We start from the raw sequence: 27676 nt of genomic DNA on the forward strand, positions 1-27676 counted from the left end.
ACTGCGCTGGTCCCCAGAGCATCAGGCCCTGGAAGGGCGATCGTTGGAAGGGTCGGGCTGGGCCAGGAGAGTAGTGGAGGCCGGGCTGTCTGGAGGGAGTCTCTGGGTTCCCAGCAGTCCTGCAAGCACAGATGGAGGCGAGCTGGGATCGCGCGGCGGGGTCATTGTCAAGGTCTGGGATGGGCTGCTAGGCAGGCCCAGCAGAGCGTGGTTGTGGAGTACAAGTTTGGGGACAAAAGGTGGACTAGGGCCTGGACCCAGGGCTCGCTCTGGGGCAGAGCGTTGAGTGGATTTTTTTTTTTTTTTTTTTTTAGAATAGAGTTTTTATTTTTTTAATAAATTTATTTATTTTATTTATTTATTTTTGGCTGTGTTGGGTCTTCGTTGCTGCACGCGGGCTTTCTCTAGTTGCGGCGAGCTGGGACTACTCTTCGTTGTGGCTTGCGAGCTTCTCATTGCGGTGGCTTCTCTTGTTGCAGAGCACGGGCTCTAGGTGTGCGGGCTTCAATAGTTGTGGTGCGCGGGCTCGGTAGTTGTGGCTCACGGGCTCTAGAGCGCAGGCTCAGTAGTTGTGGCGCACGGGCTTAGTTGCTCTGCGGCATGTGGGATCTTCCCGGACCAGGGCTCCAACCCGTGTCCCCTGCATTGGCAGGTGGATTCTTAACCACTGCACCACCAGGGAAGTCCCCGTTGAGTGGATTCTGATGGCTTCTCTGTCGACGTAATTCAGGCTCTTCGAATCTCAGGCTCGAATCCGAAGTCATCTATGTAATTTCCCTTCTGGGATGGGATATCACGGTGGCTCCGAGAATTCTGGGAGAGAACATTAATTTGGTTTTGAGAATTCTGATGGAGATGTTAATGTGGTGCTGAGAACTGGGGCGGAAGGGGGGGTAAAATGTTAGGATGGCTCAGAATTCTGGAATGGATTTTAGGCCAGCTCTGAAAATTCTTGCTGGGATGTTAGTCTGACTATGAAAACATGAGATAAAACGTTAATCTGGTTCTGGAATTCTTCGTGGGATGTTAGGATGCCTCTGAGAATCTTGGGATTGACTGTTCATCTGGCTCTGAGAAGGGGGGTAGGATATTACGCTGGAGTTAGGAATTCCACTGTAATGGGAATTACCTGGTGGTCCAGTGGTTAGGACTCCGCATTTTCAATGCCGAGGGCGCGGGTTTGATCCCTGGTCGGTGAACTAGGATCCCACAAGCCGCGTCGTGTGCCAACCCCCCCCAAAAAAAAAAAAAAAAAATTCCACTGTAGAACATTAGGATAGGTCTGAGCATTATGGGGTGGAATATGAGTCTGGTATTGTAATTCTGGGATGGACGTTAGCCTGGCTCTAGGGATTCTGGATTTCAGGCTGACTCTTAGAATTTTTGTAGGAGGTGATGGTGGCTCTGGAATCCTGGGCAGGATGTTAGGTGTCTCGGAGAATCTTGGGCTGGGCCACAAAACACATTATAAGGGTCGCCAGACAGGCCTAGGCTTCCCCAGGCCTTTGAGGAAACCGAGACTCCCAAGTGTCTTTCCTGATCTGCAGTTTCCTGGGGGAAACTGAGGCGTCTGATCACATGGGATCTGAGAACTGGGGGGTGGGTCTGGGGTGTGCGGGTCCAGGGAGGTCCCCCTGACCCCTCGGATTCCCGCAGGACGCCCTGCACACGTTCCCCCAGCTGCAAGTGGAGCAGAGTGGGGAGGGTTCCCCAGAGGAGGGGGCCGTGCGTCTGCGGCCGGCCGGGGAGCCCTACAACCGCAAGACGCTCAGCAAGCTCAAGAGGAGCGTGGTCAGAGCCCAGGTGCGGCGGAGCCCGGGAGGGGCGGGGCCGGGGGCGGGGCGCGGGGGCGGGGCCGCCCGGCGCTGAGCGGGGAGGCTGAGGCTTCTCCGCTTCACCTGCCCAGGAGTTCAAGGTTGAGCTGGACAAGTCGGGATACTACACGCTCTACCATTCACTCCACCACTATAAGTACCACACCTTCCTGCGCTGCCGGGACCAGGTGAGCCCACCCACGCCCCGCACGGGTCACCCTGGGATTCAAGCCATCGCAGGCTCCCCCCTGGACCCAGGAGTCCAGCTCCCAGCCCCCCTCTCCCTGGGACACTGATCCCTAGGCCCCCAGCCTCCTCCCACCCCAGCTCCATGTTTAACCCCCTGCAGACCCTGGCCATCGAGGGCGGCGCTGAGGACCTGGGCCAAGAGGAGGTGGTCCAGCAGTGCATGCGGAACCAGCCATGGCTGGAACAGCTGTTTGACTCCTTCAGCGACCTGCTGGCCCAAGCACAGGCCCACAGCCGCTGTGGGTGACCCCACCCTGGCTTGGGGGGGCCACCTCCATAAACCGAGAATTGGGACAGAACTGTGCCCTCAGGAGCTAACCCCTGGGCCCCATCGCTGGGGTGGGGTGGGGGGGTCATTGGTCAGGGTGTGTCCATGCTGCCCCCACAGGACAGGGTTCAAAGTTCGACTCCCCCCATCTCCCAAGCCCTCTCCACTCCCTCCCATTCCTCCCACTGTCCGGTGTACAGAGAAATTATTTATATATATGTATAAATGTCTATTTAGTAACGGTTTCCCTCCCCCACCTTGCCCCAATCCCCCCTCCATGGCATAGCCCCAGCCCCCTCCACCTTGTACATAATGTATAGGAAAAGTCTATGTATGGTTGAGGGGGGCGGGGCGGCTTCGGAGAGCTGGGGGACCCCTTCCCCCCAATCCCCCCCTCACAGGCCAAGATCTTTGCTAAAGGCCATTCCCTCCCCAGGGCATTTGGTGTCGGGTGGGAGGGGGAAAACACATCTTGTTAATTATTTTTAATCTTATTTATTGTAGATACCTAGGGCAGGGGGCTGGGGAGGTGGAGGGGGGAGAAGGGTCCCCTCTCTTTGCCCCTCCCACTCCTTTTCTACTGCGATTTGTCTGTGTCTGCCCCCCCCCGCCCCCATCCCATTGTCATCTGGATGTGGTTCTATTTTTTATCGGTCTCTTCTCCCCTCCTCCCTCTCTCTAACCCCTCTGCTCCCGTCTCCCCACCACCCTTTGTCTCTTGCTCTTTCTTGGGCTTCTGTACAACTCAACTTGTATACACTGTGTACACACAACCAGCCAAACGAAAACCCGACGGCAAACACTTTATCGGCTGGCTGGAGTGCCTCTGTCCTGCGGCATGTTGGGGGGCCAGGGGGTGGCATGGGCAGAAGGTCTGGATTCTGGAGCCCTGGGATGTGGTTGGGCTGGGGTCATTGTATCCATTGTGTCTTGCTGTGTAACAAATCAGCCCACCCCAAAACTTAATAACTTGAAAACAACAAACAGTTACCATCATCGGGTTTCTGAGGGTCAGGAATTTGGGAGCAGGTTAGCTGGGTGGTACTGGCCTGAGGTCAGTCGTGAGGGTGCAGTCATCATGGATTTGACTGGGGTTGAAGGATGTACTTTTAAGGTGGCTGTTGGCTGGAGGCCTCAGTTACTTGCCATGTGGACCGCGCCATAGGGTGGCGGTGGCTTGAGAGTCTTCCAGACATGGCAGCTGCTTCCCCCAGAGTGAGTGAGTGAGGGGAGAGAGCAAGGAGGAAGCCACTCAATCTTTATGTCCTAATCTCGGCCATTGTACACCATTGCTTCTGCCATACTCTTCATTAGAGGAGGGTCATTAAGCCCAGCATACACTCGAGGGGAATCAAGGTCTGCTTCGTGAAGGGAAAAGAATATGAATTTGGGGGTGTATTTTTAAACCAGCACAGGCAGTGATGGGTGTTGGGAGTTAAGCAGCTTTCTCTTGGCTCCCTGAGATAAGCTTGAGGGTGGGTCTCTGTTCTCAAACCGTGAAACTACCAGGTCACGAGTGGATTGGCATTTTAGAGGTCGGCCTGCAGAGTTGAATGTGGATTTCTGTCTTCTCATGCCTTCTTAGAGTCCTTGAAGAGCTTGTGGAGATGCAGACTCGTGGGCTGTTTCTCAGCTCTATTGAGTCAGAACCCATTTTTTAATAAAATCCTGGGAGGATTCTACCATACATTCAAGTTTGAGGAACAATGTTCTAGAATAAGGGTGTTAAAAATTTGGAGGTTGGGAATTACCTGGTGGTCCAATGGTTAGGACTTGGTGCTTTCACTGCAGTGGCCTGGGTTCAATCCCTGGTTGGGAAACTAAGATCCTCAAGCTACACAGTGCAGTCAAAAAAGAAAGTGTGGAGGTCAACTGGCAGTCTACTAGAACCCAGCCTGTAAGGTAGTGAGTAAGCCCTTGTTCTAGAGTCTGGACACATCCTCAAAGATAGACCATTGGTATTCTTTTTTTGCAGTACTCGGGCCTCACACTGTTGTGGCCTCTCCCGTTGCGGAGCACAGGCTCCAGACGCTCCGCGGCATGTGGGATGTGGGATCGTCCCGGACCGGGGCACGAACCTGTGTCCCCTGCATCGGCAGGCAGACTCTCAACCACTGCGCCACCGGGGAAGCCCACCATTGGTATTCTTGAACTCTGGACTTGGCATTGAAGATGGCTGGTCAGTAGGTAAAGACCAAACATGAGATTTAAGGGTGGATCATCAGGGACTTCCCTGGTGGTGCAGTGGTTAAGACTCCACACTCCCAATGCAGGGGGCTCAGGTTCGATCCCTGGTCAGGGAACTAGATCCCACATGCATGCCGCAACTGAGAGTTTGCATGCCACAACTAAGGAGCGGGCAAGTTGCACAACTAAGACCCAGTGCAACCAAGTAAATATTAAAAAAAAAAGGGAGTGGATCATCAGCGTTCTAGATTCTCTTCTGGGTGAAACTGAGGAAGAACCCCTGTTCTAGAACCTTGGATATTGGCTAGACCATGACCAATGTTATCAATTGTAGAGCCCTGGTTTTACAGGTCAGAGGAGTGATAGTAGCATTTGAGGACCACAAGAGAGTGAATGATGGGCCATTCACTTTCTAGAGTAAAGATGAGTCATTAACGTCCTTGAACTCTGGCTTGTAGCACATCACGAATGCATCCTCTGAGAGGGAGTGGCATGTTCAAGTCTCTGGACTGGGATGTTATATTGGAGCCAAAGGTTCCAGGATTGTCCCAGGTTAGAGATCCAGGGCAGAAATTGGATAATGTGCTCAGGAAGTGACTTGTGGGGACAATATCATCCCTTTGGGGACAGAATAACCTTGTGGTTGGCCTTTGGAATTCAGTTTACCAAATTTGAATCTCAGCTCCAGCACTGACCAGACGAGTTGGATGACAGCTTCTGTCGTCAGCTTTGTCATCTGTAAAATGGGCTTTTGTCAAGACAAAGGAAAACAATTCGTTTGAAGTGCTGTTCAACGCTTAGCTGCTGTTACCCATAGCAGGAGACCCTGGGGGGCTTGGTGGAGGTCCAAGAGATGGCAGGAGGGGGGAGAGGCAGAGGACGACAAAGATGGATAAAGAGAGGGACATTAAAATCCCAAGAGACTTGGAATTTTGACAAGCACTGCCAGGCCCAGGGGAGGGCAGGAACCAGAGACTCACAGGCGTACACGTAACCTAGGGAGATGCCAACGGGGCCATCCCAGCCTCTTTGCTGTTGTCTGATGAGCTTTGGCATGGTGGTGACTGCAAACCTTCCAAAAATGGCCTGCCAGCTGTCATGTGGGTTTTGTATGTGTGCCTTTTTTAGGGGCAAGCGGTAGCTTTCGTCACCTCCTCAGAGTGCCTCTAGGTCCTCTGAGAAATGGGGTGTCCCGGCCAAGAACTTAGCCCCATTAGACAGTGCAGAAAAGACTCAGGCCTTCTGCTTGCGGCATGTCAGCGGTGGGACCCTGGGGAGAGAGAAGTTGGCCTGGGACTCGCTGGTTCCTGTTGAGAGCTCCTCACCCCTGGCTGGGGCTTAGGTAGAGATGTCAGATCTTATCTGGGAGCTGATAAAAGAAAACATCCCCATCCCACAGGGGAGGGCCCCCACTGCACAGAGCTTCTGGGGGCGGTGGGTGGAGGGTGAACACGCAGCACAATGTAGCTGAGCCACGCTTATTCCCAGGGCGGAAGGTTGAACCCAGGCCAAGGATTCTGCGATAATGAAACCCGGAAAGGGATATTTAGCTAATCATTGTTCTAATCTGGAATACAGAGGGACATTCATGGTTCTGGGGCCGGAGAACAGTGGGGCCTCCGTCATTGCTCCTGGGCATTTAGTATGTCCCAGGCGCTGCTTTCATTCTCTAGTTGCAGATCGGGCTCCTAAAGGCCTCTGGCTCTGGGAAGTGGCTCTGTGGTCAGCCCCTCTTTACAGATGAGAAGACTGAGACACACCTGCCCAAAGGCACTCAGATGGGAGGGGGCAGCGCCAGATTTGAACCCAGGCAGCCTGCTGCTGCGGCCACGCAGGGTCATTGTCTACCCTAGAACCAGAAAGCGGGTTCTGGGGTGGGTGTGAAGGGAATATTTTGGGATTGAGGCCCGGAGATTCTGTTGGGACTAAGCAGATGTAGGGGTGTGGGAGCAGATCATTGGTGACAGTTATAAGGTGGAGGCCAGAGTTCCGGGGCACGGGGACATCTTGGTTGAGATTTCTGGCCTGGTGTGTCGAGTAGGTGTTGGAGCTCAAAGGTGGCCTGTCAGATGGGCCTGGAAGATAGGGGAGTGGTGGTCTCCAGTTCCGGCTCCAGCCTTCCAGGTTAGCAACTAGAGTACAGAATTGGGGGCCCTGATTCTCAAATTGAAGTGTGTTGTCACCTTATCTGCGGTGGCCTTAAGATGCCCTACATTTCAGGCCCCCCCAGGAGAGAGGCTCAAATGGGGTGCGTCCACACCGGCCTCCAGTTAAATTCAGGGTTTAGACTCAGATGTCAGCCCAACTGAGAACTTTCTGGAACAGAAGTTGCCAGTCGGCTGCTTGGACACCAGCCCACCTGTCCCTTCTCCCTCCTGCAGCCAAAACGTCTTTCTCAATATACATTGGAGGTGGGAAGCAGGTGGGCAGGGTTTGTAGCAGTTGCTGCCTGTCTCCAAGATCCCAAAACCTCCTAGAACACCACTGTCCCATAGACCTTTCGGCAATAATGAGAATGTTGTATACTTGCCCTGCCCATTCGGGGAGCTGCTAAGCCACATGTGAATACTGAGCTCTTGAAATGTGGCTAGTGTGATTCAGGAACCGAGTTTTAAAATTTTATTTAAGTTAAATTTAAATAGCCACATGTAGCTTCCGGCTGCCAGACTGAAAGGTGCAGTTCTAGAGCTTTCCGGGGGGGGGGGGGAATGTTTTTTTCAGACGTTAGTACTTCGGGCTGCATGTGGAATCTTAAGTTTCCCCACCAGGGATCGAACCTGCGACCCTGCAGTGGAAGCGCGGAGTCTTAACCGCTGGACTGTCAGGGAAGTCCTCCTCAAATGTTAATCTTCATCCCAACAAAATGCCCACAAAAACAGAAAAGGGTGCAGTCGTGCTGTTGGAGTGTAAGTGGGGGTTCAGACGCCTAGCTTGGCTTGTTCTGTATATCCCCCGTCCCTCCCCAAGCAAAGGGTCCAATGGTTCTCGGCGGATGGTGGTCCGTGGAGAAAGGCTTTAGCGTGTCTGCGCAGCCCGAGTTCACCCACCTCCCCTGCCCTTTTCCCTTTTTAAAAAGCACCTCCTGACCTTGGCAGTGACGTTTATTTCTCTGGGGGAGGGGAGTTATATACAGCAGTGACCCGGATGCCCGGGAGCCCTCACCCTGGGGCTCGGGTGGGGGAAGGAGGCGGTGGCAGAAGGCACACAGTGGTGATGGCCCCTGGAGGAGGCCAGGAATCACGGGTGGGAGTGTAGTGTTCCTGGGAGACCCAGATGGGGAAAGAAGCTCGGCGAGGGCAGCTGGTCCCGAGAGCTCGTGCCGGTTGCTCCTCTCCCGTCCCTACAGGAGGACGCAGGGGCAACCCCCGTCCTTCTTCCTGGGGGCGCTGGGAGGGCAGGGCGGGAGCTCTTGTTCCTGGTACTTCCTGCGGGAAGAGGCTGGTGAGTTTGGGCCGCAGGGAGGGGGGTGGTGGAGGACGACGGCAAGGGCGCACTGCTCACCGGACGGCCCGCACCAGCTGCTCGAAGGCCTCGTCCACATTGAGGCGCAGTTTGGCTGAGGCCTCGAAGTAGGCCACGTGGTGGGAGGCGCTGAAGGTGGAGGCTTCGGATCGGGGGACCTGGGGCGTGGGACACGGAGGAGTCAGGTCCCTGCTTTCAAGGCTGGTCCCAGGGACTTCCCTGGTGGTCCAGTGGTTAAGGCTCCTCGCTCTCAATGCAGGGGGCCCAGGTTCCATCCCTGGTGGGGGAACTAAGGTCCCACATGCCGCCTGGTGCCACCCAAAAGGCTGGTCCCAGCTGGGGGAGGCAGAAAGACACACTGTGTGCTCTAACTGGGGTTACATACAGTGAGGGCCCAAGAGAAGAGGAAAACGTCCAGGAAGGTCCTGGCGGAGATGCCCAGGGGGTTAGCTGGGCGCCATCTAAGTAAGGAATCGGGGAGGGCTCCAGAGACCTTCTCCTGCAACCGAGTTGTCAGAGAAACAGAAAAGTCAGGGTGTTCCCAGCAGAGGCCCAAGCAAAGTCCCAAAGGGTGGAAATCCCCAAAGGCTTAATCGAAAAGACGAGTTCTGTGTGAAAATCACACAGTCTGTGTGTATAGGGAAATGGTGAGAACAGAGAAAGGAAAGGACAAGATCATGGAGGGCATCAAAGGCCAGGTGGCAGAGCTGGGGTGCTGGGGAGCCATGGGAGGGCTGTGAGCAGGGGAGGGGCAGCCAGAGTGAGAGGTTGACTGGCGGGGAGAAACAGGAGGCTGAGGCCAGGGTCCAGGTAGGAACAAGAGGAGGGGACAGGACAGAACATTGGGGCTGGTTGACCCTGGGGGAGGTGCCCTTTTTTTCCATCCAGCTACCTCTCCTGAGAACGCCTGTGTGCAACGCTGTGGACTCAGAAGGTCCAAGGTGGGGCAACACGTCTAGTGGGGTGTGTGACAGTGGACCGAGGGAGCCAGAGGAGGATCCTGACATGAGGAGTCTCAGGAGGTGCACCAGAAGGAGCCTCCCAGACTGAGATGAGGTCCAGTCGTTCGCGGCGGGGGGGTGGGGGGTGGGGGTGGGTGTCCCAGACCTGGCGCTGTGTCTCCAGATCTGCCTTGTTCCCGACCAACACGATGGGGAAGTCATCTCGGTCCTTGACTCGGAGGATCTGCGTGAAGAGCTTGCCCACCTCGTTGAAACTGCGGATGAAGCCAGAGGTCCAGACAGCTGCTCACCCCCAGCGCCCCCCCTGCTCCCTACCCCCCGTCACTCTCACCTCTGCCGGTCATTAATGGCAAACACCAGCAGGAAGCCATGGCCGGCGCGCATGTACTGTTCCCGCATAGCACCGAACTCCTCCTGGCCAGCGGTGTCCAGAACTGCAGGGAGGGGAGAGGGGCCTCTGTGGGGACGAGGGTCCCTCCAGCCACCCACCTCCCCCCAAGCCTTCAGCCCTGCCACTCCCCCTCCCACCATCTCCCCTGCCGTCCTCACTGTCTAGCCGGGCTGGGACGCCATCCACCATGCAGATCTTCGTGTAGGAGTCTTCAATAGTGGGGTCGTAGTCAGACACGAAGTAAGACTGGTGGGGTGGGAAGAGGACACCTTTACTGCAGTGTCCCAGCAGAGGTGATGTAGCCCTGCCTCTGAGCCCCGACTTTCTCGGCCCCCCTTCTGGGTCTCTTCCCCTCTTTTGAGTCTGTCTCCCTCTCTCTGGGTTTCTGTCCCTTCCCATGGCCCTCCCCAGGCTCCTGTCTCTGTCTCGTGGTCCTGTTTTTCTGGTATAAAGTACATTTCCCACATCATGATTACAATCCTGGCTATGTGGCATTGAACGAATCACTTCCCCTCTCTGAACCTCAGTTTTCTCATTTGGAAAATGAGGATAAAAATAGCACTAGGCTTAATCCACTGTTTGTGAGATGCAGGGAAAATCCCTGTTCAGTATTTAATATATCCCCTGGGCATACTAGGTGCTCAGTTATTGAGAGCCACTGTTGCCCAGAATACCTTGCTGTCTATAGCTCTCCCTCCTCCTCCTCTTTCTCTTCCCTCTTTTTTTTTCTTCTTCTTCCTCCTTCTCCTCCTCCCCCTCCCCCTCCTCCTCTTCGGGCAGCTTCCAGTGTCTCCTCCCAGGGGAAGGTCCCGGTTCCAATCCGGCTGCGGAGAAGCTGCCCCGCCCGCAGGCCGGGCCCCTCCCTTCCTGCCCGCCTCCAGCCAGGCTTTGGGCCAGCTTTGGGTCTGCCCCTGGGTGCAAGGGGCCCAGGGCTGGGGCATTTCTTTACACAGACAGGGGCTCCCTTGCAGGTGCTGGCTGGGGTCTCTTGAGCGGGGGGGCCTCTGTGGTAGCATCTCAGTAGCGGACACCTTTCTAGGGTTTTTCTGAGGTGGGAGGATTTCCCTCGGGAATGGGGTGGAAGTTTCCTGGGCAGGGGTGGATTCTCAGGAGAGAAGTGGTGACTTGGCAGCTGGGGGTCTGCAGGCTGCATCCTGCCTGTTAGCGGGGGTGCTTGGCCCTGGGGGGATTAGGGGTGTATCTGCAAAATACATCAGGAGAAGCTCAGGGGTGAAAACTGGGGCCTTGGGAGCATTTGGGAGGTTTGTCATAGACTATAGAGTCTAGAGAATCTTAAAGACCCTGAGATACATTTAAGATATCAGAGAAACTCTCAAGGAGCAGGTCTTTCTAGGGGTGTCAAGAATCTGGGGACTTACTCCATGGAGATGATTTGGGGGCTAGCCAGAGTTTCAGAGAGGGGCTCGGGGAATCGGAGTGGAGGAAAACTCAAGATGGAGGAGTGGTGGGTTTTCCTTGGGGAAGGGTGGGGGTCTGGGTCTGGTGAGATAGGGGAACCCCAGAACTTGGGGTCTTAGAGTTCTCTGGAATGGCCAAGGGGCGGGATCTTTTTGAAACCTCTCAGGTCTGAGGGTGCCTCTCTCAGGACTGGGTGGTCCTAGACGGGCCTCAGGGGCAAAGCCTGGGCATAATTTCCAGTTTCTGGGGGAGGTCCCTGGGGGAGATTCCAGACTGAGGGAATCTCAAGGGCATCGGGCACAGGCATTGTCTCAGGTTCTGGGTAGCTCAGAGGGGAAGTTTGGGTCTGCGATTTTGGGGAGATGGTGCTCAAGGTTGGGGGAAGGCGGCACCTAGCGGGGTGGGGGCCCATGAGAGTGCTTAGGGTCTGGATGGGGTGACTCTTCTGGATTTAGAGTGCTCCCAGGAGGCACCCACGGTCAAATCAGTAGGGAAGCGGGGTCTTGGGTACTGGGGGTAGGGGTGGTGGGTCTCAAGATACAAGTACAGGAGGAATGTCCCTCATGTAGTGGGTGGAGGCCCTGAGGGGCTCAGGGTCACATCTGAGGGGGACTTTTTTAAGATTAGAAGGCCTCACAGGAGGGTTTCAGTGATGGATCGAGGGGAAACCGGGGTCTCAGGGATCCCGCAAAGGGCTCAGTTCTGGGTCCCGGGGGCACCCCCCCGGGGTGAGGGCCCACTACCTGGATGAACTGGATGGTCAGCGCGCTCTTGCCCACGCCGCCGCCGCCCACGACCACCAGCTTGTGTGTCTCGCTGGGTGGGGGGTCCCCGGGCCCCGGCCCCCCGCCCCGGGGCCGCCCCCGCCCTGTCCCGGACGCCGCCCCGCTGCTCATGTCGCCACCGCTGCCGCTGCCGCCGCTACCGCCTGGGGGGGAGCCGGGCGGGGCCTAGGGGCGGGCCACGCTAATAAGGCTACTGCATAATCATGAACTCCAGCAAGAAGGGCTAGTATCTCGGGACACTTAAAAAGGAGGCAAGGCCAGGGAAAAGGAGGAGCTATGATAATAAGAGTAGGGGAACGGCGGTCGCTGAGAAGGGGAATTCCAAATGGGGCGGGGACACGCTAATAAGAGAACTGGGCTCACCCCGAGCGGCGCCACGCGCTCTCGGCTGGCCGGCCGTCTGGGGGCGGGGATATGCTAATAAGCTCTCATTCTCTCTTCCCGATGGGTCGGGAAGATATCTCGGGGTGGGGCTATGCAAATGAGGAACCCCGTGATGCAGTTTCTCAGGGCACCATCTCCGAGGCCTCGTTCCAGTAGGCGGAGCTCGCGGACTCGCGCGCGGCCGTATATAGGCGCGCTCCGAGAAAGTAGCAAATCCTGAGGGGTAGCTCAACCTCCGTCCTGGGATCCTAGCCAAGCTCCCAACGCGGGCGTCTGGGCTGGTTGCTGCAGGCTCCGCCCGCTAAGGGACCCAGGTTTCCGGTTCCCGCTGTCCCAGCCAAGCGGAAGACAGACTGGGAGGGAAGATGGGGCCCTGGAGGGGGGACAGCGGGTAACTGGGCAGGGAGGGGCCGTGAGATCACTGCATTCCTAATCCATGAGCCAGTTCGCCCAAGCCGGGATGCCTGGATTATGCCTGGTCTAGGGTCAGGATTTCTGGGTCTTGAAGGAGGAGGAAGCTGAGAGCCCAGACCCCTAGGAATACCTAGGAGAGAATAGGGCTGGAAGCTTGGACTCCTGGGTCCCCAGAAGGAGGGGACCTGGAGGTCCTTACTACTAGGTTCGGTAAAGGAGGGAAGCTGAGGGCCCAGACTTTTGGATCCAGAGGTTGGAGAGGCTGGGGACCCAAAATTCTGGATCCGAGGGAGTTAGGATCGGGAACCCGAACACTCGGGTTAGTGTAAGGTAGTTGTTTGAGACCAGGAATGGTCTGAGGATGGCTTGAGGGCCCGACTCCTGGATTTAACAGGAAGGAGGGCTCGGCTTCTGAGTCCCAGGGAGGAGGGAAATGTGAGTCCGGACTCCTCTGTTCTGAGTGAGAGGAATCGGAATTTGGACTTTTTCTGTCCTAAATGAGGAGGATGCTGTAGGGCTGCGCTCCTTGGTTCTAAATTTAGAGAGAAATTGGTATCGGGATTCTGGGATCCCTAGAATGTGGGCGGGGCAACTCCCAGCCTGTCCTGTGTTGTTTTTTTTTTTTTTTCCTACGGCCCACTCCTTGGAACTACAACTCCCTCGCATCTGTCACGCTGACCGCTCTTTCCGTCACTTCCTTTTCCGCTGCTCTTTCCGCGCGCGTGCTGGGTACTTTGGGGCCTAATCGCGGCCTACCGCAACCCCGCCCACTTCACCCCTCACCCCGCTTGCTGTCCCCGCGCAGCGGAGGCGACGCGCGGACTACGCCTCCCGGCGTGCGTCGCGCGCACCCGGCCTATGTGTCCTATTGGTTGCTGGGAAACTGAGTCCGGAGCCTTCCCACCAGCCTTCACGGCACCGTGCTCGATACTTGAAGTCCCGGCAAGCTCGGCGGTGTTTTAGCTCCACCCCTCTCCTCCCTCTGCTCGCGAGCCCCGCCCCAGCCCGCCCCGCCCCGCGCCGGGGCCGGAGCCGCAGCCCGAGCGGCGGGGTAAGATGGCGGCGGCGGTCCGGGCCGCGGGGCTCGGGCCTATCGGGGTGGGCGGGGCGGAGTCGGGTCGCTAGTTGTCCCGGGGTCCTCCCGGCACGCCGCAGGGCCTAGAGGGCTTAGCGGGTCGGCCTCGGGCCTGGTAGCGGCGGCGGCGCCTGGCGCCGAGCGGAGGGCCTTCTGAAGGCCCCGGGACGCGTCTGTGGTCCCGGGGGGCATCTACGGGGCGTCCCCGAGAGGATTGGGGGCGTCCACAGGGCCTGGACTGAGACTGAAGCCTGCCTTCCATCATATAGCTGGCTTGGGTCATTTTTGTAGGCACTGTTGATCGTCTTTATGAGCTGACCGGAGGCTAGGGTCTGTTTAGAGGGTTCTGGGGCCATCTTGAGATCTTGAGATATGTCCCGGGGTGAAGGTGATCTGCAAGAGCTGGGGAGTATCTGCAGAGCCAACTATAGCGCCTAGGGTATGTCTGTTAGGGCTGGGAAGTGTCTACATGTGCTGACCTGAGGATGCGGCTCACCTACAGGGGTCTGGGGCCATATAGCTGGGCCTGGAAGAACTGTTCCAGGGATAGGAAGTCTTTCATAGATACCCAGAGGAGCGGGATGTACCCACGAAGGGAGAGAGGCAAATACTGAGATGTTCTGAGAGGCCTGGATGGGTCTCCAGCTGTCTGGGGAGTGTCTAGTCTGGGTGACAGGAGGCTGGGGGCAGTTAGAAGAACCTGGAACCATCTAGGTGGCTTTGAGTGTGACTGCAAATTCGAATGCCTTTGGGGGGGCCATATAATTGCATGGAGAATAAGACAATGAAGAGTATTGGAAAATTTGCCCAGCTGTATTGTACTTGCCCTTAGAAAGTAATTCAAATGCACAATGTTGAAAAATTCTGCATGGCCCTGGGGCTACAGAGAGAGTTAGAATTAGTCCTCCTTGGTCTGGGAAAGTCTATAGGATCGTCTAGACTCCTCTAGTGCTGTGATTTTCAAACTCTTTTGACCTTGATCTACAGTGAGAAATACATTTTTTCCTTGAGACCCAGTGTACACCGTCATATGAATTTCATACCCAAGTCCCATTAATTAGTATTTTCATTTACTTGTGATGTATTGTGAAGAATCTTCTACTGTGTTCGATTTGCTTTGATAACAAGCTATTTGTAAAGCACTGAACTGCTATCAAGTTTATAGTTTGGGAAACTGATCTAGAGGGACCTAGCAGCGTCTGCAGAGGCTTCTCAGGTATAAAAGACCTAAGGAGCCGGGGGTGTGTCTGCAAATCCCGGGGCATGTGTGAATGGGCAAGGGAGGATGTTCATTCTACAGAGGGTTTGGGGCTCTGTGGGTCTGTAGTCAGCACATCTTGATTAAGCTTCTCTTATGTGACAGCGCTGTTCTACATAGCGTGTGCTCCCCCCACCCCCACCCAGGTGCCGAAGAGCAGCGCCAGGGCTGGGAACTGTCCAGAGGGGCTTATCAGGGTGAGAGTTGTCTGTGGGAGTTCGGGAAGGAACTGCAGGCTCTTAGAGAGCCAGGAGGCAGCATGGGAGAGCTTTCTGAAAATCTGGTACGAGGGAGACCAGGGCCGAGATCTTTTTTTTTGGCAGGTATGCAACCGAGGGTGTAGGGGAGACCGAAGTAGGGGAAACCTGGGCGTTAAAGGCCGATGATAGGGCTTCCCTGGTGGTGCAGTGGTTGAGAGTCCGCCTGCTGACGCAGGGGACACGGGTTCGTGCCCCGGTCCGGGAAGATCCCACGTGCCGCGGAGCGGCTGGGCCCGTGAGCCATGGCCGGTGAGCCTGCGCGTCCGGAGCCTGTGCTCCGAAACGGGAGAGGCCCGTGTACCGCAAAAAATATTGTTACTCTGTATATAGCCCATGATAATTATTGTTACTCTGTATTGTTACTCTGTGTCAGGAGTCTGTCTCCTTTCAATTCTCACAGGCTTTCTCTGACTTAGATACTCCTATTGGGCCCACTTAGAGCTAAGCACACGGCGTTGAGGGTTAGGGGTTTTGAAGCTTTCTAGGAACTGTGGGACCAGATATTTATTGTCTTCAGAGTAGGAGACTTGACAGTTGCAGGGAAGCCTATAGCTGAAATCTTCGTATTTTCTGAAGCCCTAATCAAAATCCCCATCAGTCTGAAGAGTGATTTTTCACCTTCTGTATAACCTAAGAATTTCTGTGACATGGCAAAGCCTTGCGCCGCACTTCCACACAAGGGGCAGACAGGTGATCGGAGGGTGCTCCCTGCGGCGTCTAGTGGACAGCATTCCTGAAGTTCGTGTTTTCGTTTTCAAAGTGGCGTACTGGTTTTGTAGCTCATTCTATTATAGCTCCATCCTCTGTGTGTAAATACATTTTGTTGGGTCCCTCACCATCGAGGAGAATCGATGCTTTAGGAAGTGGCGTGGTGTTTGAGGCGCACCCAGCACACTGGCACGTATCTCGGTTTGGGAAAGGTGGGTTTATGAGACATCGGGGCAGTGTTTGAAATCACAACTCAACAGAAAAGAGTCTTGGCTCCCATGAAGGCAGGCTCCCGTGAGGTCTTAAAGGGGGAAGGTGCGGGAACTGGGGAGGGGTGTGTGGAAATAGGCCGGGAAGGCCTCCCTTTGGCAGAGGAGGCAACAAATTCAGACAAGGGAAGAGGGTTGCTCCAGTCCCTCTAGTGTCTGCACTGGGCCTGGTACTTGCCCGGGCCTGGGATGCGGTGGAGGAGAGGAGGGATGCTGAAGGGGATACAGTGTTGGAGGCCCCTGAGGTCTTCATGTCCGTCCTCTCCTTCCGCCACCTGGCACCACCGTGCCCTGCCCACCAGCCTCTACTCCAGACTCTCCCCCGCCTCCACCACCAGGTGACCATGGAGGAAGAAGATGAGTCTCGAGGGAAGACAGAGGAGTCAGGCGAGGATCGGGGTGACGGTCCGCCAGACAGAGACCCTACGCTTTCTCCTTCTGCTTTTATCTTGGTGAGGCAGCCAGACGCCTGGGGCCGAGGGAGGGAGGGGCCGGGAGTCCAGATTCCAGGGCCCTGACTCCTGGACCCTTGGGAAAGGAGGGGTTGGGGGGCCAGGACTCTTGGCCTGTCTGTAGGGTTTGAGTCTGGTTGTAGGGGTGTCTGGAATGGCTGTCTCCCAGCAGCAGAGCTTGTGACCTTCCGCATGCATCCCCTGACTGCTCTTTCTTTCCACCCCCTTCACCCTCACTTTTCCTTCAGCGGGCCATTCAGCAGGCTGTGGGAAGTTCCCTGCAGGGGGACCTGCCAAATGATAAAGGTATGACAGCTTCTGGTTCTTCCCAGCCCCCTGCCCCATCTCTGCATTCTTTCTCCTAATCTCATTCATATACGCTTTCCCGAGGCCTCCTGGGTGCCATCCTTGTGCTGGCACAGGGAGCCCAAGATGGGTTGGACTCTGTGGCCGTCTTGGAGGGGCTCACAGTCTGGCAGAGGGGAGACACAGTCCCAGCACAGAGGTAGCCCGAGGCACCGTGAGAGGGCAGGAGGCCCAGCTAAGCTGGTGTGGAGGGAGATGGGGTCCAGGAAGGCTTCAGTGAGGAGGTGACAGGGGACCTGTGTCTCTAAGGCTGTTGAGCATTGTCTGGTGAAGAGGAAAGCCTGATAGGTGGGGGCGGCACCAGCAGGCACACAGCACAGGGACCACGTTGCTGGACCGAGTTGTGGGTCTTTGGGGCTGGTGGGCAGAGGATGTTGGTGGGAAGGGAAGCAGGATTGCTCCATGGGGACTGGGTCACAGCAAGGCTTAAAGGCCAAGCTGACTTGTCTGGACTTCATCCTGAGGGTGGCTGGGAGGACAAATGGGTGAGAGAGTTGGTGCCTCAAAAGGGTGTTGGGAAGTCCTTCTGGGACCCAGGTTGGGAAGCGGTTGGATGGAGGCCGGGAGAGTAGGCAGGAGCTTGGTTCCTTTGTCAAGAGCTAGGCAGGCTCTTTTTCCTCTGCCAAGCAAGGTCTCTGCAACTAGTCCCCTGTCTCCAAACCCCATGCAAATCTCTCTCCAGATGGTTCTCGGTGTCATGGCCTTCGATGGAGGCGCTGTCGGAGCCCACGTTCAGAGCCCCGTTCCCAGGAATCAGGGGGGACTGACACGGCTTCTGTGAGTAAGAAGAGGGGGCTAGGGACCTGGACGTCTGGGGCTGGGGGAGGAAGCTCACTGGGGCCTGGATCCCTGAAATGGGGAAATGGAGTTGGGGACCCAGGCTTCTGTGTCTGGGGTGCTGATTGGGGGCAGTGTTGGAGGCTCTGAGGCCTGGTCCCTTGGGTCCTGGAGGCAGTCAGGTTGAGGAGTCAGTTGGATCCTCGTGTTCTCATGGGGTCTCAGATGTCTGGGTTACTGAGAGCTTAGGGCCTGTGTGGGCCCTCACACAAGCAGGGACAGGGTGGAGCCCCTCCTGGCCTATTCCAGGTGTTGGACGTGGCTGCCGATGGCCTCCTCGCGGGGCTGGTGAGCATCCTGGATCCCCCGGATACCTGGGTTCCCAGCCACCTGGACCTGCGGCCTGGCGAGTGAGTATCTGGGCAGCTGGAGTGGGAGAGGCCCCTGTCGTGGGAGTCGGACGCACCTCTGAGGCTCACTCATCCCCTGTCTTGCAGAAGCGAGGACATGCTGGAGCTGGTGGCCGAGGTCCGAATTGGGGACAGGGATCCAGTCCCCCTTCCTGTACCCAGCCTGCTGCCCCGTGTCAGGGCCTGGAGGACGGGCAAAACGGGTATGTGGAACCAGGGCTGAGTTGGCAGGCAGTCAGCCTCGGCGTCGCGTGAGCGTTAGCTGTTGTTGGTAGTAGTAGCGGTGCTGAGTACGTCATTTAGACAAAATCTGTACTGTCATGTCTTTCTCCTGTTAGACTTAAGTAAAGGTTGTATGCACGTGCAGATGTAATTAAAGTTAAAACTGATGTGAGAGCTACCATGTGGGAGCAGTTAGCGTGCGTCCGGGGCTTCTGAATATCAGTGTAACTGCGTTAGGAATTCGTCTCCCCAGGACGGGGGACTGTCAGCATCTCCGACTCCAGGAAGAGAAGAGTCTGAAAGAGGGAAGTCTCTTGCTCGAGGTGGCACAGCCAGTTGCTTAGTGGTGGCCCTGAGCCCGGGGCCTTCTGTGTGTAAAGTGCAAGTTTTTGACTTCTGCGATGTGCACCTGCCCGAGGGAGAGTCTGCTCCCTAGCCCTGCTGCACACGGTGGTAAGCCCCTGAGCAGTGTAGAGCAGAGGGTCTCAAACTCGAAAGGGCATCAGAATCACCACGGAGGACTTGTTAATCCACAGGTCACTAGGCCCATCCCCAGGGTTTCTGATGCAGCAGGCCTGGAGTTGGTAGGGCCCGGGAATTTGCATTTCTAACTAACTCCCCAGTGATGCTGCTGCAGATCCCCCGGGACCCTGATGAGAACCCTGGGTTTAGACTTCCCTTCTGCCACGTAATATCTGGGGAGGGGTGGAGGGGAGAGGAAGACGTAGCAGAAGGTCAGCGACGAGCAACTGTTCTGCCAGAGGCTTGCACACCCTCTGAACCAGTTCACGTTTTCCTTGTCCTTTTTTTTTTTTAAGATTTAACTTTATGTATTTTTGGCTGTGTCGGGTCTACACTGCTGCGCGTGGGCTTTCTCTAGCTGTGGCAAGCAGGGGGCCACTCTTCACTGCAGTGGTGGCTTCTCCTGTTGGTGGAGCACCGGCTCTAGGCGCGTGGGCTTCAGTAATTGTGGCTCACGGGCTCTAGAGCGCAGGCTCAGTAGCTGTGGTGCATGGGCTTAGTTGCTCTGCGGCATGTGGGATCTTCCTGGACCAGGGCTCGAACCCGTGTCCCCTGCATTGGCAGGAGGATTCTTAACCACTGCGCCACCAGGGAAGTCCCATCCTCGTCCTTTCTTTTTTCTCACAGATCTGGGGTGACTTACTTATCCTTTAGGCTCAGGGGACATGGTGCCTGGGGCCTACCATGCTCTTAGGGGGCCACCACACTCTTAGGGGCCCACAAAAGTATTTTCATTTCTTTTATTATTTTTTTAAATTTTACTTATTTATTTGGCCGCACCGCATGGCTTGTGGGATCTCAGTTCCCCAACCAGGGATTGAAACGGGCCTCAACAGTGAAAGCCCAGAATCCTAACGACTAGGCCACCAGGGAACTCCCTCTTCATTTCTTTTAAAACCAGAAGCCATAGGGGATAAGTAAACAAGTGAGTGGGACAGGGTTCCAATCAAATGTTATTTACAAAAACAGGTGATGTGTGGGATTTGGCCCTTGGGCTTTAAGTGCTATCCGTAGCTGTGTCTGGAACCTAATAGCTGTTTTCAGCAGGACTCTGGGGTTATGTTTTGGGTTTTTGTTGTTGTTGTTGTTTTAAAATATTTATTTATTTTGGCTGTGCCAGGTCTTAGTTGTGGCGTGCGGGATTTTTTTTTTTTTTTTTTTTTTTTTTTTTTTTAGTTGCGGCATGTATACAGGATATAGTTCCTCGACCAGGGATCAAACCCGGGCCCCCTGCATTGGGAGCACGGAGTCTTACCCACTGGACCACCAGGGAAGTCCCTGTGTTTCGTTTTCTTATTCCAAGTGTTTTTTGGTCTTCGTTTGGAAAATACTAAGAACGCAAGAAGAACTCACCCATAGTCCTTTAAAAAAAACCATTTATAAGGAAGCGGATGTCTCGAGTTTGCAGACTGCTACGATCTGCAGACGTGGTTTTTGCCTCAGGTGGTGGTAATAACAGCCCGGGTAGTCAGAGTTCGTGCTCAGCAAGTCCTTGAAGGCAGGGATTTTTGTCTCTTGTTTGCGGTTCTGTTCTATACCCCAAGCCGCGTCTGTCAGATTGATGATCAGAAAAAATGTGTTGAATGAATGAGCAAACTCCCCTTTTATAGATGAGGAAACCAAGGCAGACAGCAGTTGAGTTGCTTGCCCTCGGGCATATTGCGGGAGAGGGCTGGAGCCTGGGATCCGGGTGGGGAGGTGGCTCTGGTGCTGCCTTCTTAGCCCCGGGCTTCCCTGGCATTGTTCATGTGACCATGCCGGCGTCCTTGCTGGGGCAGGATCCTGGCAGTTACATGTGGTTGAGAGAGTGGCCTCCAGACTCTGATGTGTGTGTCTGAATCCTGGCCCCGTCATCCGCCCCGGGGGCAGCCTCGATCAGTTGTCTCCACATGTGTGACTTGTGGTGCTGAGACCGTGGAGTGCTTCGAAAGCAAGGTCTCGGGAGGGCGGACAAAATAACGGAGGACAGCACGATGCCTGGCCCGGTCAGTGATGTCTGAGTCCCAAGCAGATGTCGCCCCTGGGATGGGGCTCATCACAGAGTGGCGGGGGCACGGTGAGGACTCGGGCTCTCAGGGCTCACCAGCTCTGCCACTTTCTGACTCTGGAGAGGGAGTTTCACCTTCTCAGCCTCACGTTAGGCCTCCTGTACAAAGGGATAGATTCCCTCAAGAGGCAGCCGGCTCATCAGGCCAGGGCTTGACCCCTGCAGGTGATCCTAGGTTGGAACCCTGGCTCTCCCATCCCAGCCTGTGCCTCCTGCGGGAACATCACTGCTGTCATTGGTCAGGGCGGTCTTGGGCCGCAGGCCAGCTTACATCTCCGGTAGATATGAGAGTGCGGGCTCGGAGGCCACACTGACCGAGTTTGCATCCTGACTCCCCCCTGCTGACTGTGCTCTAGGGGAAGATGCCACAGCTCTCTGTGCTGCAGTTTCCTCCTGGGACCCCGGGTCGCAGTACCTACAGCGTGGAGCGTAGGTACTGTTGTTAGGAGCATCTTATGTGTTGACACACGTGAAGCACTGGAAGCAGTGCCTGCTGGTGTGGCGAGTGCTGAGCGAGGGGGACCAGCAGATGGGGTGCTGACCTGCCTGCGGGCCCCTCCGCTGCACTGGGACAGGCACCTGACCGCCACCCTGTCTCCGCTCTTCCTTTGCAGTTTCTCCGCAGTCTCACTCTTCTCGACCCACCTGTGCCCGCCACCTCCTCACCTTGGGCACTGGAGACGGGGGCCCTGCTCCGCCCCCTGCCCCCTCCTCTGCCTCCTCTTCGCCTTCCCCTTCCCCCTCATCATCCTCCCCTTCCCCGCCTCCCCCTCCACCACCCCCGGCCCCCCCGGCCCCTCCTGCACCCCGGTTTGATATCTATGACCCCTTCCACCCCACCGACGAGGCCTATTCCCCACCGCCTGCTCCAGAGCAGAAGTACGACCCCTTCGAGCCCACTGGCTCCAACCCCAGCTCATCGGCGGGGACCCCCTCACCTGAGGAGGAGGAGGAGGAAGAGGAGGAAGAGGAAGAAGAGGAAGAAGAGGAGGAGGAAGCCCTGTCCCAGAGCATCAGCCGCATCTCAGAGACCCTGGCGGGCATCTACGACGACAACAGCCTGAGCCAGGACTTCCCAGGTGACGAGAGCCCGGGCCCGGACCCCCAGCCCCTGCAGCCGACTCCAGCCCCTGGCACACCGCCCCAGGCCGACTCCACCCGGGCCGACGGAGCCACCCGCCGGCGCGTCTTTGTGGTGGGGACTGAGGCGGAGGCCTGTCGGGAAGGCAAGGTCTCCGTGGAGGTGGTGACGGCCGGTGGCGCCGCCCTCCCGCCCCCTCTGCTGCCACCGGGCGACTCAGAGATTGAGGAGGGCGAGATTGTCCAGCCTGAGGAGGAGCCCAGGATGGCGCTCTCCCTCTTCCGGGCCGGCGGCCGGGCCGCACGACCCCCTCCGGCGGCCCCGGCCCCCGCTGCGGCCCAGCCCCCGCCCCCGCCGCCCGCCCCCCGGGCCCCCGAGGGGGACGACTTCTTGTCTCTGCACGCGGAGTCCGACGGCGAGGGCGCCCTGCAGGTGGACCTTGGGGAGCCGGCCCCCGCCCCGCCCACCGCGGACGCGCGCTGGGGCGGCCTGGACCTGCGCCGCAAGATCCTGACCCAGCGGCGCGAGCGCTACCGGCAGCGCTCGCCCTCCCCGGCCGCCGCCCCCGCCTCCGCTGCCCCCACTGGCCCGCCCACCCGCAAGAAGTCGAGGCGGGAGCGCAAGAGGAGCGGCGGTGAGGCCAAGGAGGCCGCCTCGTCCTCCTCCGGCGCTCAGCCCGCCCCGCCGGCCCCGGCCTCCCCCTGGGACCCCAAGAAGCACCGCTCCCGGGACCGCAAGCCGGGCTCCCACGCCTCGTCGTCCGCCCGCCGCCGCTCGCGGTCCCGCTCCGCCCGCCGCCGCTCGCGGAGCACCGACCGGCGCCGCGGAGGCAGCCGCAGGTCCCGGTCTCGGGAGAAAAGGCGGCGGCGGCGGCGCTCGAACTCCCCGCCCCCGGCCACCTCCTCGTCGTCGTCTTCCAGGCGCGAGCGGCACCGCGGCAAGCACAGGGATGGCGGCGGCAGCAAGAAGAAGAAGAAACGGTCGCGGTCCCGGGGCGAGAAGCGGTCTGGGGACAGTGAGAAGGGCCTTGCCCCGGCCCAGCCGACCTCCGGCTCCACCTCCTTGGGCGGAGAGCGAGACAGCCGCCGCCGGGGGGCTGTGCCGCCCTCCATCCAGGACCTCACGGACCACGATCTCTTTGCCATCAAGCGGACCATCACCGTGGGCCGGCCGGACAAGCCTGACCCCCGAGGCCCCTCACCGGCTCCGGCCTCATCGCCCAAGCGCGAGGTCCTATACGACTCCGAGGGACTGAGCGCCGAGGAGCGGGGAGGCAAGAGCAGTGAGAAGGACCGGCGCCGATCTGGGGCGGCCTCCTCCTCCTCTTCCTCCCGGGAGAAGGGATCACGACGGAAGGCACTGGATGGGGGGGATCGGGACCGGGACAGGGACAGAGATAGGGACAGGGACAGGTCATCCAAGAAGGCCCGGCCCCCCAAGGAGTTGGCGCCCTCTTCAGGGCCCCCGCCAAAGCCACCTGTCAGCAGCGGCTCAGGCTCCTCGTCCTCGTCGTCCTCCTCATCCTCCCGGAAGGTGAAGCTACAGTCCAAGGTGGCCGTTCTGATCCGAGAGGGTGTCAGCAGCACCACATCAGCCAAGGAGGCCACGTCTGCTGGCCTGGGCTCCATCGGAGTCAAGTTCAGCCGAGACCGAGAGAGCCGCTCCCCCTTCCTCAAGCCGGATGAGCGGGCCCCTACTGAGGTGGCCAAAGCAGCTCAGGGCAGCACCAAGCCCAAAAAGACCAAGGTCAAGGCCAAGGCTGGGGCCAAGAAAGCCAAGGGGACCAAGGGAAAGACCAAGCCATCCAAGACCAGGAAAAAGATCCGCAGCGGTGGGGGCAGTGGCGGTGGCGGCAGTGGCCCTGCGACGCTGAAGAAGTCCAAGGCGGACAGCTGCAGCCAGGCGGCGGGAGCCAAAGGGGCTGAGGAGACTTCCTGGTCCGGGGAAGAGCGGGCAGCGAAGGCCCCTAGCACCCCGCCCCCCAAGGCGGCCCCTCCACCCCCTGCTCTCACGCCCGACTCGCAGACTGTGGATAGCAGCTGCAAGACACCTGAGGTCTCCTTCCTGCCAGAAGAGGCCGCTGAGGAGGCTGGAGTCCGAGGTGGGGCGGAGGAGGAGGAGGAGGAAGAGGAAGAGGAGGAGGAGGAGGAGGAGGAGCAGCAGCCGGCCACCAGCACGGCCACCAGCACGGCTGCGGCCGCTCCCAGCACCGCCCCTAGTGCGGGGTCCACGGCTGGCGACTCGGGGGCGGAGGATGGACCAGCCCCCCGTGTCTCCCAGCTGCCCACGCTGCCCCCACCCATGCCCTGGAACCTGCCCGCTGGTGTAGACTGCACTACCAGCGGTGTCCTGGCCTGTGAGTGTCCCCTGGGGGGGCCGGGGCACATTAGGGTGGACAGACAGGATCAGGGAGGAGGTCATGTGGGGACAAACTTGGAGGCAGTGGAGATACCTTGGAAGGGGTGGGTATAGTGACCAGGACTGGGAGGGCCTTGGGTGGGTAAGGGCCAGTCAGGGTCTGTCCAGAAGGCTCCACGGTGTTTGGGTGCACTGGGAGAGCACTGGGCAGATGGGAGCAGCGGGCAGCCAGTTGAGCAGAGACTGGAGGAGTGGGGTGTGTCCTGGGGTCCACCTAGAGGTAGACTGGGGTAGGCTTGGTAGAGGGACCGGAATCGGGGAGCAGGGAGCAGTATCCCTTACGGGATGGCAGGAGCCTTTGCTAGACTGCAGAGGTGGGGAGAGAGGCTACGGGGGCTCGGGACCAACTCGTCACTGTGTGACCCTGGCCACACGCCACCCCCACCCCTGCCCCCCACACACCTCGAGTCCTAAGAACATACAGGGTGGGGGCTGGTTCTCTTGGTGGCTGAGGCCCCTTTTCCCAGTTATGAGCCTGAGACCTTATAGCCTGTCTGGGGGCCCGGGGCGGGAGGTGGCACATGGCTGGGTGAGGGTCACCCTCTTCTCTTGCGTCAACTCCCGATCCTTGTCGTCCACTCTCCACCTACTGCAGTGACTGCACTTCTCTTCAAGATGGAAGAAGCCAATCTGGCAAGCCGAGCAAAGGCCCAGGAGCTGATCCAGGCCACCAACCAGGTGGGCTTCCTTGGGGAAGAGTCCCCGCAGCCCCTTCTCTTGTCCCCTGTTTCGGGTTAGGAGAGGAACTTCAGCTCCCAGCAGGCTTTGGGGCAAGGTATCTGCCAGAAGAGGAGCCTGTTGCCTCTGGGACTGTTGGGAAATCAGGGTGGGAATAGGGGTACATGTTCCGTCCTCCCCTCCACCTCCCTTTGCTTATCCTCCAACCTTTTCCCACAGATCCTCAGCCACAGGAAGCCCCCCTCAAGTCTGGGGGTGACGCCAGCTCCTGTGCCCACCTCTCTGGGTCTGCCCCCTGGCCCCTCCAGCTACCTGCTCCCTGGCAGCCTCCCCCTGGGGGGCTGTGGCTCTACCCCTCCCACCCCCACTGGGCTGGCTGCAGCGTCTGACAAGAGAGAGGGCAGCAGCAGCTCCGAGGGACGTGGTGACACAGACAAGGTGAACTGGGCTTGGAAGAGGTGGGTTAGTGGTGACAGTTTTGCAGAGAACGCAGGCAGATACTGAGATGCAGGGGCCCGAGGAGAATGCCAGAGACTGATGCCAGCAGATGAGGACTTAGATAAAACTGAAATCACTAAATTGTAAGGAACTAAACTTTCACTTGATTAGATGATTGGGAAAGCGGTGCTAGACAGGTTTTTAAAGAATTTCGTATAGAGATGGGATGGAGGTAGGGAGAGAAAGAAAGAAAGAGATATGGATATAAACACACGCATGTTTATACATATATCTACTACAGTCTACTCTTTGGTCATCTATACCTCTCTCACCCCGATCTTTTTGTGTAAGGGGGGTCGGGATGGTTTACAAACAAAAAATCAAGCATCTGTTCCTGGACGGAGGGAGGAAGAATGGGTGCAGGGCAAACAGGCCCCCCCTCCCCCCACTACATCTGGCTCCTCCTCCTGGGCCTTGGGGCTGTGTACCTTTTGGGTGGGTCTGGTTGCTGGTCGCTATGGCCCTGTCACCAGATGATGGCGCTGCTCACCCTTTTCGCACCCCACATACAGAGCCAGAAGGAAAGCAGAACAAACCCCCGTGTTATAAGCCCCGTATAAACGGAGGTGGGGCCACAGCTTTGATGTGTACTTGTCCATGGCCTGTGCCATGGGCTGCGGGACAGGGACAGTACAGGCCCTGAGACGAGCAGCAGGTCCCTGTTCCGCCAGTGAGGCTGCCCTGTCTGTTCTCTGCCAACGTCCTCTCTCTCCACATATGAGACGGGTGCAGGACACAATCCCTTTCTCTTGGCCGCATATTTAGAAACCCACTCCTGTGGGGCTAGGGAGGCCTGAAGAGTCCCCCCGAGGTGGCCGTGGCTCCCCCAGCAGCTCACCCAACAGTTGGCATTCGTGTTTCATGGGAGATATTGGCCCTGAAGGCTGGGGTGTCCTGCCCTTCCCAGGCCTCAGTTTACCTGCCCCCATCTTCTCTGGGATGGTAGGGAACAGCCGCCTGGCTCAGGTCTGTCTCCCTACCAGACTGTAAGGGCAGGGGACACATGGGTCCTGGTCATGGACTCCTGGGACAGCCCAGGGTCCAGCCTGGAGGAGATGCTAGTGACATTGAGAGGCCCAGGCCTGGCCTGGGGTCTGGGGCGACTGTAGCAAGGGGAGAACAGGGCAGACCCTAAGCAGGATTTCCACCTCTGGGAGTAGCTGGATGGTCAAGAAGTCTGAGCTGGTGGGCAGGTGAGTGGAGGTAGGGGTTCTGCAGTAACTCACCTGGCCTTTGCTGTCCCTTCTTCCCACTGTCGCCACCCCCGCCAGTATCTGAAGAAGCTGCACACGCAGGAGCGGGCAGTAGAGGAGGTGAAGCTGGCCATCAAGCCGTATTATCAGAAGAAGGACATCACCAAGGAGGAGTACAAGGACATCCTGAGGAAGGCCGTCCACAAGGTGGGGCCCAGAGGGGGACAAGATGCGCAGAGGTGGGGAGAGGATGAGACGGAGTGATGGACGTGAGCAGACAGGCGTACAGAGATGGGGAGACAGAGGGGCAGTGGGTCACTCTGGAAGGCGAGAGGGTGACAGGATGCCTCAAGCCCACCTGGGCCTGTTCTGCTGGCATCAGGGGGACAAGTAGGGATGTTGGCCTGGATTTTGGCGGAGGGGTTCCCATCCCAGTCCCCAGCTGTGCTCAGCAGTCCAGGTGCAGGGGACCATGGGGACTGGCAGTGACTGCAGCTGCCCCTTGCCCCCCAGATCTGCCACAGCAAAAGTGGGGAGATCAACCCGGTGAAGGTGAGCAACCTGGTGCGCGCCTACGTCCAACGCTACCGCTACTTCCGCAAGCACGGCCGCAAGCCAGGGGACCCTCCGGGGCCCCCACGGCCACCCAAGGAGCCGGGACCCCCTGACAAGGGTGGCCCGGGCCTGCCCCTGCCCCCTCTCTGAGATCCCCAGCCGCCCCTTTCCTCCTTCGCTGTCTCTCTGGAATTCTGGACATATTTATGGCTCTGCCTCCCTACGTCCCTCCCCTGTCAGTGGGATGATTGGGGGAGGGTTGCTGTGGGAAAGAGGAGAGCCCCCTGCCCAGCCCCACTGCCATCTCCCTCGCCCCAAGCCTGTGCCCATTGCCCCTCCCCTCTGTTCGTGCCCCTACCCCAGTTTCATTAAAGATTTCATGAAATGTTACCCCTGAGCCCCAGGACTTTTAGCCCTTTCTTTTCAGAGTCCAGTTTGGGAAAGGGTTGGGGAGGAGCCTTGGCCCAAGTGTGAGGGTGGTTAGCGGGGAAGTAGACAGTGTGACTTGGGAAAAGTGCATTCCTCTCACTGGGCCTGTTTCTTCGTCTATAA

At 57.8% G+C, this 27676-nt stretch overlaps 3 protein-coding genes across 14 annotated transcripts in view; 2 read left to right on the top strand and 1 right to left on the bottom strand.

Annotated features, from left to right (window-relative positions):
* PRR12 (proline rich 12) overlaps positions 1-3138 on the top strand; it is a 28396-nt gene extending 25258 nt beyond the window's left edge. For both annotated transcript variants that reach the window (XM_049703775.1, XM_012539245.3), the window contains exons 12-14: positions 1657-1803; positions 1907-2002; positions 2164-3138. In XM_049703775.1, the coding sequence (XP_049559732.1) occupies positions 1657-1803; positions 1907-2002; positions 2164-2310 (390 nt within the window). In that variant the 3' untranslated portion in view covers positions 2311-3138. The remainder of the gene's footprint in view (positions 1-1656; positions 1804-1906; positions 2003-2163) is intronic.
* Positions 3139-7604: 4466 nt separating this feature from the next.
* Positions 7605-11782, bottom strand: RRAS (RAS related). The gene is made up of 6 exons (XM_004286180.3): positions 11496-11782; positions 9492-9579; positions 9274-9376; positions 9088-9196; positions 8020-8138; positions 7605-7943 (listed from the first exon to the last, which is right to left on the bottom strand). The coding sequence occupies exons 1-6, from the start codon at positions 11646-11648 to the stop codon at positions 7859-7861; spliced, it is 657 nt and encodes a 218-aa protein (XP_004286228.1). The 5' UTR covers positions 11649-11782; the 3' UTR covers positions 7605-7858.
* Positions 11783-12141: 359 nt separating this feature from the next.
* Positions 12142-27514, top strand: SCAF1 (SR-related CTD associated factor 1). 11 transcript variants are annotated; one of them, XM_033417202.2, is made up of 11 exons: positions 12142-13386; positions 16244-16357; positions 16606-16663; positions 17406-17500; positions 17777-17910; positions 17998-18113; positions 21316-24138; positions 24796-24878; positions 25098-25316; positions 26648-26776; positions 27083-27514. In XM_033417202.2, the coding sequence occupies exons 2-11, from the start codon at positions 16250-16252 to the stop codon at positions 27272-27274; spliced, it is 3957 nt and encodes a 1318-aa protein (XP_033273093.1). In that variant the 5' UTR covers positions 12142-13386; positions 16244-16249; the 3' UTR covers positions 27275-27514. The 11 variants fall into 11 exon arrangements, with proteins under 11 accessions (XP_033273093.1, XP_033273095.1, XP_033273087.1 ...); XM_033417204.2 differs by having other exon boundaries at positions 12144-13386; positions 17810-17910; XM_033417198.2 differs by lacking the exon at positions 12142-13386 and adding an exon at positions 13418-15848 and having other exon boundaries at positions 16208-16357.
* The last annotated feature ends 162 nt before the right edge of the window (positions 27515-27676 follow it).

Source organism: Orcinus orca, chromosome 20, assembly GCF_937001465.1.
Source record: "Orcinus orca chromosome 20, mOrcOrc1.1, whole genome shotgun sequence".
NCBI lineage: Eukaryota > Metazoa > Chordata > Mammalia > Artiodactyla > Delphinidae > Orcinus > Orcinus orca.

What these genes read in the sequence shown, in the direction of transcription:
- RRAS (XM_004286180.3), bottom strand. Translation starts at nt 11,648, where the DNA reads ATGAGCAGCGGGGCGGCGTCCGGGACAGGGCGGGGGCGGCCCCGGGGC. An exon ending in GCCATTAATGACCGGCAGAG is followed by an intron (nt 9,197 to 9,273) that starts GTGAGAGTGACG and finishes CTTCATCCGCAG; the next exon opens with TTTCAACGAGGTGGGCAAGC. An exon ending in ATCTGGAGACACAGCGCCAG is followed by an intron (nt 8,139 to 9,087) that starts GTCTGGGACACC and finishes CCCACGCCCCAG; the next exon opens with GTCCCCCGATCCGAAGCCTC.
- SCAF1 (XM_033417195.2), top strand. Translation starts at nt 16,157, where the DNA reads ATGTCCGTCCTCTCCTTCCGCCACCTGGCACCACCGTGCCCTGCCCAC. An exon ending in CTCCTTCTGCTTTTATCTTG is followed by an intron (nt 16,358 to 16,605) that starts GTGAGGCAGCCA and finishes CTTTTCCTTCAG; the next exon opens with CGGGCCATTCAGCAGGCTGT. An exon ending in CTGGAGGACGGGCAAAACGG is followed by an intron (nt 18,114 to 21,315) that starts GTATGTGGAACC and finishes CTTCCTTTGCAG; the next exon opens with TTTCTCCGCAGTCTCACTCT.